This window comes from Bos javanicus, chromosome 25, assembly GCF_032452875.1.
Source record: "Bos javanicus breed banteng chromosome 25, ARS-OSU_banteng_1.0, whole genome shotgun sequence".
NCBI classification, from domain to species: Eukaryota; Metazoa; Chordata; class Mammalia; order Artiodactyla; family Bovidae; genus Bos; species Bos javanicus.
The window spans coordinates 37,146,967-37,163,700 of NC_083892.1; the positions used below are offsets into that span (position 1 = coordinate 37,146,967).

The 16,734-nt window shown below is 44.1% G+C and overlaps 2 protein-coding genes across 2 annotated transcripts in view; both read left to right on the forward strand.

Moving 5' to 3' along the window:
• KPNA7 (karyopherin subunit alpha 7) overlaps positions 1 to 12,155 on the forward strand; it is a 38,953-nt gene extending 26,798 nt beyond the window's left edge. Inside the window, exon 11 of the mRNA XM_061401237.1 lies at positions 11,574 to 12,155. Within this exon, the coding sequence (XP_061257221.1) occupies positions 11,574 to 11,738 (165 nt within the window). The 3' untranslated portion in view covers positions 11,739 to 12,155. The remainder of the gene's footprint in view (positions 1 to 11,573) is intronic.
• A 4,220-nt stretch (positions 12,156 to 16,375) lies between these two features.
• Positions 16,376 to 16,734, forward strand: part of SMURF1 (SMAD specific E3 ubiquitin protein ligase 1) — a 91,689-nt gene continuing 91,330 nt past the window's right edge. The window contains exon 1 of the mRNA XM_061402168.1: positions 16,376 to 16,728. Within this exon, the coding sequence (XP_061258152.1) occupies positions 16,674 to 16,728 (55 nt within the window). The 5' untranslated portion in view covers positions 16,376 to 16,673. The remainder of the gene's footprint in view (positions 16,729 to 16,734) is intronic.

Consider the following 16,734-nt stretch of genomic DNA (forward strand, 5'->3'; position numbering starts at 1 on the left):
CTGGTGATGGGTTCATGGTAGGGGTAGTTATTATACTATTCTGTATTTTTTCCCCATGTGGATATTTGAAGTTCTCCATAATTAAAAGTTAAAAAGAGGGACTTCCTTGGTGGGTCCAGTGGCTAAGACTCCTCGCTCCCAGTGCAGGGAGCCCAGGTTCGACCCCTGGTCAGGGAACTAGATCTCATGTGCTGCAACAAATCTAGAACTAGATCCCATGTGCTGAGACTAAGACCTAGCACAGCCAATTTAATTAGCCAATTGGTTTGGCTAATTAGCCAAATAAATATTAAAAAAAAATAAAAACAGGCAGTGCAGCCAGATAATTTTTCTTTTTAGAAAATAGAAAACACAAAGTAAGCGCCCCTTCACTCAGTTTGGGTGAATCATAATTGGCAGTATATTCCAAATCCCTGATTCTCTTGTCTTTGAGAAATGTGACTGTTTAGAAAACTTGAAACAGTTTCCTTTTTCAGGGGAAGGGCAGAGAGGTATAACATTTAACAAAAAGTCAAAATTAGGGGAACTTTTATTGTTAACAAAGTCCTGGTCACTACCTACACATTCAGTTAAATGAACACGCAAACCAAAATCCCTCTCTGGAAGGTGGTTTAGATACAAATACGCCTGGATTCAGAACAGTCACAGGATACACAAAATATTTTTACAGATATCCTCCATACCCGTAATGCTTATAGTAACAGTATGATGTTGGTATTATATCTACTTTATAGATGAAGAAGTTGAAACTCAGATTTAAAGGAATTGCCCAGGATCCCCTAGCCGGTCAACAGGGAAGTATTTAAACCCACTCATGTGTGTGCTTAGTCGAGTCTGACTCTCTGCAACCCTTTGGACTGTAACCCATCAGGCTTCTCTGTCAGTGGGGTTTTTTAAGCAAGAATACTGGAGTAGTTGGGCTTCCCTCGTAGCTCGGTTGGTAAAAAATCTGCCTGCAATGCCGGAGACCTGGGTTCCATTCCTGGGTTGGGAGGATCCCCTGGAGAAGGAAATGTCTACCCACTCCAGTATTCTTGCCTGGAGAATCCCATGGAAAGAGATTCTGGCAGGCTACAGCCTGTGGGGTCGCAAGAGTTGGATATGACTTAGCGACTAAACCACCATCACCACCACTGGAGTAGTTGCCGTTTCCTGCTTCAGGGGATCTTCCTGACCCAGGGATCGAACCTGGGTCTCCTGCATTGGCAGGCAGGTTCTTTACCTGCTGAGCCATCAGGGAAACTCTTAAACCCACTGATCTGCTGATACCAAATCTGCTCTAGGTCATATGTGTAATGTGAAGATTGCCAGGGACTCACGCTCTGGGTTTATCCTGGCTCTTATATGCCTTGAGTTTTTAGATCTCTGCATTTGAGGGAAGGAAACTGATGATTGCTAAACAATTTGTGGCAAGTCTCTAGATTTGAGGAAAGAAATGTTGGGTGGTTCATCGCTTTCCTAAGTCATCCACTGTTGGCACCAACCCCCTCTCACCCCCTTATCCCACCCACTTAGATATGAAGTATTCTGCAAAGGATTGCATTCAGGGGGTGGAAACTCCTTCAGGGAATGAGGTGTCAGCCAGACTGTTCCGGTTCCATGAAACGTCTCTAATGTTACTTAGCCCCACCCTTTTTCCAACGGAAGCTTTCTCCTAAGACTAGTCCACTGTTAGCATAACATTCCCCTTGGATTCTCCCTGGTTTATTTATTCAAGTCTCTTAATTTTCATCCGTGAGTTGAGAATCTAACCAGAACCTATAAGTTCAACTGCAGTAAGGACAGTCTGTCTTCTATGCAGCGAATACTTTCCTGCGAGAAAATCAAACTGTATTCTCACTTGATTCCAAGGACTCTCACGAAAGAGAAGTGTGACAGCCTTGTCCTGAGCTCAGTTAAGACATCACAGACTGAGCAAATTGCAACATCTACGTTGATTATACCTATAAGTGACAACCTGAGATGAAAATTCACAGCAGAAATAGATGGGGCTTGTCAAGAAAGCTGCTCAAGCGTTTTAAGAAGCAAAGGTTGGGGGCTGCCTTCTGAAAGGTAAAGTTACCGACCATACCTCCCAAGTATATTTAAATGAATGATGCTCCTGAATTAATCGCTGACAATTTTTGAGCCACTTTAGAAACTTGCTGCTTAAGATAACGAGGTGAAAACACTCAGCGAGCAAGTCACCTTCCACATGCATCCAGGTGAAGCGACTGACGTGTTCCTTTCTCCACAGACACCCACAGCATACCGAGAAAGGGGAGCGTTCAGTTTGGCTCTTCTGTCTCATTTATACATGGTTTGAATGATTTGCTTATGTGATGGGTCTCCAGTACTAGACACAGTGAAGGACCATACCTAACTGATGTTTTCAATTTGCCAAACAACCCGATTCCAAACCCGGCAAAGGACTTGAATAGACATTTCTCCAAAGAAGCGATATGAATGATCAACAAGCACGGAAAAAGATGCCAAATGTCGTGAATCAGCAGGGAAATACAAATCGAAACCGCATGTGATACCACTTCACACCCCCTGACTGGGATGACAGTAACCCAGAAAATAATAAGTGATGGCCAGGATGCCGTGAAATGGAAACCCTCGTGCGCTGTTGGTGGGAATGGAAGATGGTGCAGCTGTTACAGAAAATGGTTTGGTGGTTCCTTAAAAATTAAAAATAGAATAGCATATGATTCAGCACTTCTGGGTATCTACCCCAAAGAATTAAAACAAGGATCTTTAAGTGATATTTGTACACCCATATTCATAGTGCCAGTATTCATGGTATCTTAACAGGTGGAGACAACCCAAGTGTCCATGGACAAATGAATGGAGAAGCAAAGTGTGGTCCATCCGTACCAAGGAATATGATTCAGCCTTAAAAAGGAAGGAAATTCTGACACATTCTACAACGAAGATGAATCTTTTCTGTGATTTTTATTTTTTTAAATTGATGTATAGTTGATTTACAGTGTTTTGTTAGTTTCAGATTACAGCATCACATCTCTTTTATCCGTTCATCTGTGAATGGACATTTAGGCTGCTTCCATGTCTTGGCTGCTGTAAATAGTGCTGCTGTGAACACTGGGGTGCATGTATCTTTTCTTTCTATTTTTAAAAAGTGTTTATTTTTTTGGTTTCACTGCATGTGGGATCTTAGTTCCCTGCCCAAGGATTGAACCCACGCCCCTTGCATTCGAAGCACAGAGTCTTAACCACTGGATGGCCAAAGAAGCCCCCCCATGTATCTTTTTGAATTAAGGTTTTCTCCAGATTGATGCCCAGGAGTTGGAATGCAGAATCATATGGTAGCTCTATTTTTAGTTTTTTACAGAACTTCCATACTGTTCTCCATCTTGAGGGCATTAAGTGAAATCGGCTAAATACAAAAAGACAAATATTGTGTGATTCCACTTACATGAGGTAACTAGAACAGTCAAATTCACAGAGACAGAAAGTAGAAGGGTGGCTGCCAGGGATGGGGGAAAGGGAGGAAATGAGGGCATTATTTCTTAAAGGATACAGTTTCAGTTTTACAAGATGAAAAGAGCTGCAGAGACAGAGCATGATGAGGTAACACAGCGCTGTGACTTTATACTTAAAAGGGGTGAAGGTGGTACATTTTGTGTATTTTGCCTCAACAAAAAGATGGGAAAAAAGAAAACCAACAGAAAACTTATATCCAAATAACATAAAGGATGCAAATAGCAAGAAAGAAAAAAATCCCAAAGAAAAATGGACAACCCCCTTCAAGCCCCCAAAACCTTGAATACACACATCTCTAAAGGGATTCCTAACAGCCAAAGCGATACCTATTATTAATCAGGAAGTGCTTCCCGGGTGGCTCAGTGGTAAAGAATCCGCAGGAGACGCAGGTTCGATCCCTGAGTCGGGAAGATCCCCTGGAGGAGGAAATGGCAAACCACTCCAGTATTCTTGCCTGGAGAATCCCATGGACAGAGGAGCCTGGTGGGCTACAGTCCACTGGGTTGCAAAGAGCTGGACGTGACTGAGCACTCATGCACTGTACACGTGCTGCACCACAATTTAATGTAATATTCATATTAGTCAAAATGCAATTTAACACATAATCTTCATATTATCCTCCAGTTAGAACAATCCAAATGTCCATAAATGGATAAATTGAAATATAGTCATACAATAGAATACTGTACAGACAATAAAGATACAGGAACTGCAGCCGTAACACAAAAATATAGATGAATCTCAAAGACATTACGCTGAATTAAAAAAAGATGCCAAAAACTGTATGGTTCCATTTTTAGAAAGGTCAAAAAGAGGCAAAAGAAAGCTGGGTTCATACTTAATGGATCAAACTGTGAATAAAAGCAGGAAATACTTTACCCCAAGAGTCAGGAGAGCGGTTACCCTGGGAGGGGTTGGAATCAGGAAGGTGAATTCAGATGTCTTCCTGGGCCTGGCAGGGTTCTATTTCTTCATCCAGTGATGGTGACATAGGAATTTCACTTTTCCATAAGCATGTCATCTTTCACAATAAAAATGTTTCTAACAGCAAAAAAAAAAAAAAAAATCTTTGCACAGCAGCACAAGAACTTGGTACACTGGGGTTCTTAATAAGTGTTTGCTTAAATTATTATATAGAGTGGGCATATTCAGTCACTCAGTTGTGTTCAGCTCTTTGAGACCCCATGGACTGTAGCCCGCCAGGCTCCTCTGTCCATGGGATTCTCCAGGCAAGAATACTAGAGTGGGTTGCGATGACCTCCTCCAGGGGATCTTCCCAACCCAGGGATTGAGCCCAAGTTTTCCACATTGCTGGTGCATTCTTTACCGTCTGGGCCACTGACTGTGTATTTAAAACATAGTTGAAGGGAGGGGAGAAATGGAAGCCTAAGCATCTTTTCTATGGGCTTGGCCTCATTCATCCAGGGAGGCCCTGGGCAGGTAGAGGGCTGATGTAGGCTTGAGGGACGGAGGGATGGACCGAGCTTCGGTTTTCGGCATACTTTAGTGCTGCAGCAGGCACTCGAAAGGGCTGAACCTGGATTTGAAGAAGCGATCCTTGAAAACCTTTATCAAGTTCACCAAGCAGAAATAGAAGCTAGTAATTATGTAGCATCCTTCCCTCACACAAGCCAGAACCCCAAATTAACTTAATTTGTTTATATTAATGCCTTTAAATAATGAGGCGTTGCTCCCACCCCTCTTTCTTGGTACTAGGGGAGTCTCTCTCACGTTCATCTGCACTTGTTTCTATTTTTGCCCAATCACGGTAAGATTAGAGCCCCGCCCGATCTCTCACTGAGTTTGATTTCAACACAGTGCATAAGACATACAGCAATGATTTTCGTGACCAGTCCAGTGTATCTGTAGGAGTAGGGAATTGGGTCACCTCCTTGCTGTCAGAAACTTTGGTTAATATTCTCCGCAGACAGGCACTTGCTCCAGCTCTTCTTTGATAATTAGTGCAAGGGTGTGTGATTCATGAATTTTCCAGTTTGTTTTAAATCATAGACTTCCTTTTTTCCTGTTAAGCTGTCTCCATCTTCCTATGAGTCAGTGTGTGCCTGGGGAGTAAAAAACGAAACTCTAATTTAAATTATTGGTATCTGTTTAAATGAAATGATCAATCAGTTCAGTTCAGTCACTCTGTTGTGTCCGACTCTTTTCGACCCCATGAATCACAGCACACCAGGCCTCCCTGTCCATCACCAACTTCCGGAGTTCACCCAGACTCACGTCCATCGAGTCAGTGATGCCATCCAGCCATCTCATCCTCTGTCATCCCCTTCTCCTCCTAGCCCCAATCCCTCCCAGCATCAGAGTCTCTTCCAATGAGTCAACTCTTTGCATGAGGTGGCCAAAGTACTGGAGTTTCAGCTTTAGCATCATTCCTTCCAAAGAAATCCCAGGGCTGATCTCCTTCAGAATGGACTGGTTGGATCTCCTTGCAGTCTAAGGGACTCTCAAGAGTCTTCTCCAACACCATAGTTCAAAGCATCAATTCTTCGGCTCTCAGCCTTCTTCACAGTCCAACTCTCACATCAATACATGACCACAGGAAAAACCATAGCCTTGACTAGATGGACCTTTGTTGGCAAAGTAATGTCTCTGCTTTTAAATATGCTGTCTAGGTTGGTCATAACTTTTCTTCCAAGGAGTAAGCGTCTTTTAATTTCATGGCTGCAGTCACCATCTGCAGTGATTTTGGAGCCCCGAAAAATAAAGTCTGACACTGTTTCCACTGTTTCCCCATCTATTTCCCATGAAGTGATGGGACCAGATGCCATGATCTTCATTTTCTGAATGTTGAGTTTTAAGCCAACTTTTTCACTCTCCTCTTTCACTTTCATCAAGAGGCTTTGAGTTCCTCTTCACTTTCTGCCATAAGGGTGGTGTCATCTGCATATCTGAGGTTATTGATATTTCTCCCGGCAATCTAATCTTGATTACAGCCTGTGCTTCTTCCAGCCCAGAATTTCTCATGATGTACTCTGCATATAAGTTAAATAAGCAGGGTGACAATATACAGCCTTGACGTACTCCTTTTCCTATTTGGAACCAGTCTGTTGTTCCATGTCCAGTTCTAACTGTTGCTTCCTGACCAAGAGGCAGGTCAGGTGGTCTGGTATTCCCATCTCTTTCAGAATTTTCCACAGTTTATTGTGATACACACAGTCAAAGGCTTTGGCATAGTCAATAAAGCAGAAATAGATGTTTTTCTGGAACTCTCTTGCCTTTTCCATGATCCAGCGGATGTTGGCAATTTGGTCTCTGGTTCTTCTGCCTTTTCTAAAACCAGCTTGAACATCTGGAAGTTCATGGTTCACGTATTGCTGAAGCCCGGCTTGGAGAATTTTGAGCATTACTTTACTAGCGTGTGAGATGAGTGCAATTGTGCGGTAGTTTGAGCATTCTTTGGCATTGCCTTTCTTTGGGATTGGAATGAAAACTGACCTTTTCCAGTCCTGTGGCCACTGCTGAGTTTTCCAAATTTGCTGGCACATTGAGTGCAGCACTTTCACAGCATCATCTTTCAGCATTTGAAATAACTCAACTGGAATTCCATCACCTCCACTAGCTTTGTTCATAGTGATGCTTTCTAAAGCCCACTTGACTTCACGTTCCAGGATGTCTGGCTCTAGGTGAGTGATCACACCATCATGATTATCTGGGTTGTGAAGATCTTTTTCATACAGTTCCTCTGTGAATCGAATGATAGGGAATGTTAATTCAAGGCTCTCCTTCCCTCATCGTGTTTCTGAGACAGGTATTAGCCTTTTAGGGGCTATTCAGTTCTCTTCCTCTTAGGGAGAAAGAACCTACTGTGTGTGGTTTAGGCAGGAGTCAGCACCCCAGTTCCCTCTATGGAGGTAAAAGGGGCTTTATTTGTCCTTCTCACTGTCCCCAGACAGTGAAAACAGGGGGCTTGCTTTCAATGCAACAAATTGGGAACTCCTTCTAGAACTTATAATCTTTATAAAAAAATGTTATTGAAGTATAGTTTATTTACAGTTTTGGTGTTCGTTTCAGGTGTACAGCAAAATGAACCAGTTAAACATATGCATCTATTCACTCTTTTTTAGATTATTTTCCCATATAGACCATTACAGAGTACTGAGTAGAGCTCCCTGTGCTGTACAGGGAGTCCTTATTAGTCATATATTTTATATGTAGTATATGTATATATGTCAATCCCAATTTCACAATTTATCCCTCCCCCACTTTCCCCCTGGTAAACATAAGTTTGTTTTCTACATCTGTGACTCTATTAGAGTTAATAACCCTGACATGCAAGGACAGATGGCGTTAATTCCTAGGGGAGCAGGGGTGGCATCCTGGCCGCAGTTTCTGATTGAAGAATCTGCTCCTTGGCTGATCAGATGTATTGATACAGTCCATGGTTTATCTTAAAATCTAGCAAGGATTTTATGACCCCTTGAAGTTTTTCTAACAGATCTCATTTTTGCTTAGGTTACCTAGCGTTGATTTGGACATTCTGGCCAACATAACTCTGTTGTGGATTTTTGCATTTCCTTGCTCTCTTCCTTTCGTTGAGACATTAGAAAAGCAACTGGATGCCTTTCACGGGGGTTCTCAAACCCGAGCTTGCGTCAGGATCGCCTGGAGGGCTTGTTCAAAACCAGCCTGTTGCGTCGCCTCTTGAGTTTGATGCTGTAGTAAGCCGGGTGGTGCCGGAGAATTTGCCTTTCTTATTATTTTTTTATTCTAAAAGATGTTTTTTTTTTTTAATTTATTTTTAATTGGAGGATAGTTGCTTACCAATATTGTGCTAACTTCTGTCACACATCAACGTGAATCAGCCATAGGTATACATATGTCCTCTTCTCCTGAACCCCCCTCCCACTTCCCACTCCATCCCACCCCTCTAGCTTATCAGAGAGCACCTCCTTTGAACTCCTTGGGTCATACAGCAAAGAATTTGCATTTCTAACAGTCCCCAGGTGTCGCTGCTGCTCTGGTGACCACACTTTTGAGAACTATTGTCTTAGAATATACAAGCGCTTCCTCCAAGCTTGCTGTAAGACTAGCAAAAATATTTAGCCAACAGACAAGTGATTTGGGGACTTAAGATTTCCTTTGGTTTGTTGATTTCCTTGGTTGCCTATATATTGCCTATATATTGTAGATGAAATATAACCAATTTAGAGAATTTCTAATCTTTTTTTTCTGGGCCAAAGAAATCATGAAATCTGTAAAAAGTAATAGACCAGAACTTTAGACACATCTTTTGTTTACTAATAATAAAATCATTGTGTCTCATTTTTTTTTTCTTTTTTACTTTTAAATTATGAAAGTATGATAACACATTTATAGGAAACTTGGAAAGTACAGAACAAAGTTACATATGGTTCCACTATATATTACAATTATTTAAGTAGATAAATTAAGGTTTTTAGTTGGAGTTTCAATATCAGACTCTCATAAAGTAATAGAATGAATAGACAGAAGAGTAGAAGGATATAGAAGACCTGAAAAGCACTATGAACCATTTCAACATAATTAAGATTTATACAATTTTTACACCACACACACAGTGAAGTTGCTCAGTTGTGTCCAACTCTTTGCGAACCCATGGACTGTAGCCTACCAGGCTCCTCCATCCATGGAATTTTCCAGGCAAGAATACTGAAGTGGGTTGCCATTTCCTTCTCCAAGAGATCTTCCTGACCCAGGGATTGAACCCAGGTCTCCCACATTGCAGGCAGATGCTTTACTGTCTGAGCCACCAGGGAAGCCCTTTTACGCAACAGCAGGATACAAATTCTATTCAAGTTCCCATAGACTATAAACCAGGATACACTGGAACATATCCAGGGACATAAAACAAAGTGCAAAAATGTTATGGTCTAAAGGTATTGAAATCATACTGAGTCTGTTCTCTTATCTCTGTGGAATTATGATAGATAACAATATCAAATGGAGAAGGCAATGGCACCCCACTCCAGTACTCTTGCCTGGAAAATCCCATGGATGGAGGAACCTGGTGGGCTGCAATCCATGGGGTCGCTAAGAGTCAAACTGAAGTCTTAGTCGACTGAAGTGACTTAGCAGCAGCAACAATATCAAAAGATATTTGAAAATAACCCACATATTTTCAAGTGCAATGTAACATTTACTAAGACAGATCTTTGACTTAGCCATTGAAAACCTCAATAAAGTTAAAAGACTGAAAAAACACAGAGGGTAATTGCAGAGAATAAAGCATTTAAATGAAAAATTAATATCAAAGATACTTTAAAATCAAGCTTATATTCTTAATAGTGTCTTACTTTTATTTGGATAATCAATTGCTTAGAACACTGCTAATCTAAGTGAGAACTACTCTATAAACAAAATTACATTTTTAAATGAATAATAGCAGTTCAATTATTTTCTCATTTTCACTCATGACCTTACTTGTTTCTGAACACAGACTGTGAGGTTCAGCTATGATCCTTAAAGAAAGACTTTAGAGTTATTTTTCTGGAGAAGGTAATAGCACCCCACTCCAGTACTCTTGCCTGGAAAATCCCATGGATGGAGGGGCCTGGTGGGCTGCAGTCCATGGGGTTGCTAGGAGTCAGACACAACTGAGCTTTTGACTTCACTTTCACTTTTCACTTTCCTGCATTGGAGAAGGAAATGGCAACCCACTCCAGTGTTCTTGCCTGGAGAATCCCAGGGATGGGGGAGCCTGGTGGGCTGTGGTCTATGGGTCACACAGAGTCAGACACGACTGAAGTGACTTAGCAGCAGCAGTTATTTTTCTGGGATTTCCCTTAATTACTTGGCTGCATCTATTTGAAGAAATATCTATATCTCAAATAGTTCCACAGCCATAAAACACAGCGACTACACATCTACGGCTGAAAGGGAAAATAGTAATATGAAATGCTGGCAAGAATGCTGAGGAGCCTTGCTTGTAGGTAAGTGAAGCGTTATAACCACTCTGGAAAAGCTTGGCAGTTTCTTATAAAACTAAACATTGTCCTTTCCTTATGACTCAGCAATTATACTCTAGGGTATCTTATCCCAGAGAAATGAAAAATTCTGTTGACATCAATACCTGTATACAAATGTTCATAGTAGTTTATTTGAAATAACCAAAAATTTGAGTTAGTCCAGGTATCCTTCAAAGGGTGACTGGTTAGACAAACTGTGATACATCCATATTATGGAACACTGCTGCTGCTGCTGCTGCTAAGTCGCTTCAGTCGTGTCCGACTCTGTGCGACCCCATGGACTGCAGCCCACCAGGCCCCTCCGTCCATGGGATTTTCCAGGCAAGAGTACTGGAGTGGGGTGCCATTGTAAAAAGGAAAGAACTCTTGATACTTGTAACTACTTGGATGATTCTCCAGGGAATGATGCTGCATGAAAAAAAAAAAAATCTATCCCCAAGGATTACATTCTATATGATTCCATTTATGTAACATTTAAAATGAATAGCATTTAAAATGGAGGTCAGATTAGTGGTTGCCAGGTGTTGAGAGTGGGACAAAAGGTGTGGGTATGAAAGGGCAACATGAGGGATCCCTGTGGCATTGGAAGTGCTCGGTGTTTTGACCATGGTGATGGATACTTGAACCTACCAAATGGTAAAACTGTGTAGAACTTAGCACACACACTATATAAGTAAAACTGGGAAAATCTGAACATGATTGGATTGCATCAATGTCAATACCTGGTTGTGATATTATACTACAGTTTTGCAACATGTTACCATTACAGGAAACTAGCAAAGTATCTAGAAGCTCTCTGTATTATTTTTTACAACTTCATGTTTAAAAGCATTATCTCAATAAAAATTTCAATGAGAAAAAAAGTAAAAAGCCTTACCAATGATAATAACATACTAAGACTTGCATCAAGTTTAGGTTATAATTTAGAGAAAGATCCTAAAGCCTTCTGGGCATAAAAGGATAGACGAATGTGCTAATTAATCATACTTGTTTTTTAAATTTTTATTTATTTATTGGTTGTGCTGGGTCTTTGTTGCTGTGTGCAGGCTTCCTCTTGTTGAGGTGAGCAGGGGCTACTCTCTAGTAGGCATGTGCTTCTCACTGTGGTGGCTTCTCTTATTGCAGAGCACAGGCTCCAGGCACACAGGCTTCAATAGTTGTGGCACATGGGATTACTTGCCTTTCACATGTGGAATCTTCTGGGACCAGGGATTGAACCTGTGTTTCCTGCATTGGCAGGTGGACTCTCAACCACTGGACCCCCAGGGAAGTCTCACAATTATTTTTTAAAACTTGATGTTTAGGTGAAAAGTAAAAGAATCCTAGATCCTAGATCTACAAAAGACTGTAAAGGTTAGTTTGATGTAACCGCTGGTCTCAGAGGCACCGGCTCAGGTCTAGACGTGTCTTCTCAAGAGGCATGTTTTACAGCTGTCTACTTCCACCAAGCATTCTCTGCACGGTATTCCAAACAGATTTCCCTAGGGCCATAGAACTTGCTGGTTTCAGAGCAAAGACTAGCACATGTATTTTACACTCACTAATTTTGTTGTTTGTTGTTTAGCCACTAAGTCGTGTCTGACTCTTTGCGACCACATGGAATGTGGCCTGCCAGGCTCTTCTCTGACCATTGGATTTCCCAGGCAAGAACAGTGGAACAGGTTGACGTTTCCTCCTCCAGGGGATGTTTCCAACCCAAGGATCAAACCTGCATCTCCTGCATGAGGGCAGGCAGATTCTTTACCACTGAACCACCAGGGGAGTCTTCTTGAACACATACATATGGGATATTCCCAATGCTGTTCATTTGATCGTTGCCTTTAGATTAGGAGTAATGGGACCTTACAGGATCCATAAATTGGTTTCAGGTGTTCATGAACCCACAGAAATGGGATGCAAAATTCGGTGTGTATTTGCATAGATCAATTTTTCTGGTGAAAGTCTCCACTGTTGCTATCAGATTCTCAAAGAGTTTGGGACACAAAAAAAGAACTACTGTAGTCAGACCCAGAGAGATTTTTTTTCTTCCACTGGAAAACCTTTCAAATGCCCAATAACACTGAGTCAGGGAAGTGATACATCTTGGGGCAGTAAAATCAGTTGCCAAATCCTACACGGAAAGCTGGATCAAGACTGCTTTCTGTAAATCATTGCAAAAAGGATAGTCACTGAACTTTGTCTCTGTCTCAGCAGAATTGTTTGGCATTTCCTGTCTATTTGTCAAGATAGCTTTAGGAGAGAGTAGACATCCCTTCCTATTTGTGGTGGACTGGTCCAGGACCTCCTGAAGATAGCAGAATTTTTGGATGCTCAAGTCCCTTATACTATATAAGATGGCATAGGATTTGCATATAACCTAAGCATATCTTCCTGTTGGGTCAGTTTTTTCCCCTCAGTTCTTGTCTTGTAGCAAAGAATTGAAACGACAGACCAGGACAGCTCAAACAGGCAGGATTTATTAAGCAAGTGGCATGCAGTACACGCTTGAGATGTTAGAGCAGACCCACCCTGGTAGGAATGGCCTCAATCCACTTGGGCTTCCCTTTTTATACTTTTTGGAGGTTATACTTTGGAGGTTCCTGAGGCTCCGTTTGCTATTCTCCACGTAAAATGGGGTTTGCACCTAAGACCAATCAGGGAAGGGAATGCAGATAGGGTGTATGCTCAAGGCCAATCAGGGAAAGGGGCATGTTAGGCATGTTTTCCCCAACAGGTCCTCACCCCCAGCTGTGGTTTTCCTTTTCTCAGGCTTTTTCCTTTCCTTTGTCTCGTCTCTGCATGCTTCTTACCACTTCCTCTGCCTGCCATCTTGGAACCTGTTTCCCTATTCTAACTACCTAACATTCCTATAGACTTGAAATCATCTCTAGATGTAGATGCTATGTAAATAGCTGCTGGTACAGAGGGCAAATTCAAGTTCTGCTTTTGGGAAATTTCTGGAATTTTGAGTATTTTTAATCAGAGATTGGGTATCAGGGTACATTTTTTCTTTTTTTTTTAAGGTTTAATTTGGAGCTGAGAAGCACATTGAACACATTGAGGATATTTGTATAGTGAGAAGATTTTTCTTTTTGCCACTCAGCATGTGGGATCTTAGTTCCCCAACCAAGGATCAAATCCATGCCCCCTGCATTGAAAACATTAAGTCTTAACCACTGGACCACGGGGAAGTCCTTCAAGGTACATCTTAAGTTTGATATAAGGCTGGCCTACAGCCTCAGCACAAAACTGTGGTGATGGTTTTTAAGTGGGCAAACATCTTTTTATCATCTTTATCAACTTTTAATGGAGTTGGTGTAAGGACAGAAAATTCAGCAGCTATGTGACTGCAATGCCACTGAACCCTGCACTAGAAAATGCATTCACTTTGCACAAGCTGTTCCCTCTGTCTATAGTGCCCTTCCCCACTTCTTGGCCCAAAAGACTTCAACTTGCCTCTAAATCCTTAGATCAAGATCTTCTGTGACTCTTCTGAGCTCTCCATCTCTCTCCTCCCAAGCAGAGTGGTCCTGTAATCTACTTTCTAGCCTCTGACACTGTATCTTTTTCCGTTCTTGTCTGTTTCAGCCATTCAGCAGAGCCTTGCAAGTGCTGTGCTGCTGCTGCTGCTAAGTCGCTTGAGTCTTGTCCGACTCTCTGCGACCCCAGCGATGGCAGCCCACCAGGCTCCCCCGTCCCTGGGATTCACCAGGCAAGGACACTGGAGTGGGTTGCCATTTCCTTCTCCAGAGCATGAAAGTGAAAAGTGAAAGTGAAGTCATTCAGTTGAGTCCAACTCTTCATGACCCCGTGGACTGCAGCCTACCAGGCTCCTCCACCCATGGGATTTTCCAGGCAAGAGTACTGGAGTGGGGTGCCATTTCCTTCTCCAATGCATGAAGGTGAAAAGTGAAAGTGAAGTTGCTCAGTCGTGTCTGACTCCTAGTGACCCCATGGACTGTAGCTCTGACTTATGTTTCTTGTCCCTAGTCATGTATTACTTGCTAATGAGTAAATAAAATGCAATTCAGTAACCTCCAGAAGTAGCCTTCTGACTCAGGAGTTGAGGAAACAATTAAGAAAAGGCCCAGACATCCAGGACGGTAAGAAAACAATGAGGTTAAGAAATGAAAGGTTTTTAGGTCAGAAACAGCTGGCGTAAGAACAGGGTTCAGCACTAAGGTAAGCAGAGAAAGGAAGACATTTAGTGTAGTTTACAGAGAAGAGGCTCCTCGAATGTGGGAACTGAGCGAAGGGAGAAATACTGACCGCACTGGAAGCGGAATGGGGATTACGGAGGCACTGCGTACTCTAAACGGATTTATTTAGATCCAGGGACTCAGTGACAATCGTCTCAAAGAGAAACAGAGCTGGATACTGGATCCACTGCTCTGTTGCTTCAACATAGCTTGTATTCTTGGATATTTCACTGCTGCTGCTAAGTCGCTTCAGTCGTATCCGACTCTGTGCGATTCCATAGACAGCAGCCCACCAGGCTCTGCCGTCCCTGGGATTCTCCAGGCAAGAACACTGGAGTGGGTTGCCATTTTCTTCTCCATTGTGTGAAAGTGAAGTCACTCAGTCGTGTCCGACTCCTAGCGACCCATGGACTGTAGCCCACCAGGCTCCTCCATCCATGGGATTTTCTAGGCAAGAGTACTGGAGTGGCTTGCCATTGCCTTCTCCGGGATATTTCACTAGACTCATTCAAAGTCTGAGGTGCAAGGGGCCATAGAAATGATCTAGGTCTGTCCTCTTAAGTCACCGATGGAGGCTGGAAGAGGCAGCTTTGAATCCAGCTCGGGAGTCTTGAGCTCAGCAAGGGCAGGTGGGCATGTCAAGGGGCCCTAGGAAGAGGGCTGTATTCTGAAGACTGTGACCCCAAGGAAGGTCTCTATTCTGAAGACTGTGACCCCAAGGAAGGCTGCAGGGGATGGCTGCAAGGGATCAGAGCCCGGTTTCCTTAAGACACAGACCAAAGAAGGCATCCAGAGAATCAGGTAGTTGGTCAAAGACAAGTCTGATAAACAAACCCAGCTTTCACTATCAACGTATTTCCTCTTTGTAACAGGTTAACAGAGGGGTTTGTTTGCTGAAGAAAGCATAATGAGCTTTAGTTCCAACCTGAAACTCTGGGAGAAGTGTTAGCAGAAAGCAGAAGCGCAGGCCTTGAAGCTACCTTTTTGTTTGGCTCAGGTGTCTGTTGACTGGATGGTGACAACATCCACCTCTTTATCTGCCTCTCGCATCTTATTTACCTTGCCCATATACGGCACTTCCTGCGATTCTGGCAACTTCGTTACGGGTCAAGAGAGAGCACTAGTTGCCCAGAACATACCTAGAGGACTTTGTCTCTGAGAAGTCCCTCCCTTGAATTGCATTTTTTAAGACACTCTTTACTAAAAGTAAATAAACAAACTGGAATTGCACGCCTATTCGTGCAAAGTCCTTGGTGTAATCACAGACCTCGGTTTGCTGTAAGCCCGCTTTCAATAGCTCTCACGAGCTCGGAGCCTTGAGTGAGAGGCCTGGAAAATCGATGCCGTTCTCTGAACCTCAACGTCCACATCTGCAAACCGACTCCGTGGGAGAATGTGGCGGAGAACGAGAACGACCGCACGCGGGCCTCGCCGTCCCGCCCGCCATGGGGCGTGCCCGGCGCTCGCTCCCGGCCGCCGAGGCTCTGCACCTCGTGCCGGGTCCCGAAAGCCTCCGATCCCCCTCCTCCGCCGGGTGCGGGACGCCCCAACCACCGGCTTTGGGAGCCCGCGCGCCCGGGGGCTGGGCCGGCGACGCGGCCGCGCTCCGAGCCCCGCCTCGCCGTCCCCGCGGGCGCGCGCACGCACGCACGCAGGCGCGGGGCCGCACCGCGCGGGCGCGCGCAGGGCCGGGCCGGCACGGCGGCGGGCGCGCGCGCGGCTCCGGGAGGCGGCGGCGGCGGAAGCGGCGAGGGCGGCGGGCGTCCGGCTCTGAGGTGGTGGCGGCGGCGGTAGCGGCGGCGGCTCCGGACTGGGCTCGGCTGAGAGCGAGCGAGGGTCGGGGGCGCCGGGTCGAGCGCCGATCCCCAGGCTTGACCATCTGCCGGCCGCCCAGACGCCTGGGCCGCGGAGTTTGTGTCCCGGCTCGGACCCCGGCGCCCAGCCCGGAGCCGTAACCTTGAGGCGGCGGCGGCGGCGGGGCCGGGCCGGGCCGGGCCGGGGGGCGGCGGCGGCGCTGGATCCGCGGCTGCCCGATCGTTGGCGGGAGATGTCGAACCCCGGGACGCGGAGGAACGGCTCCAGCATCAAGATCCGTCTGACAGGTACGG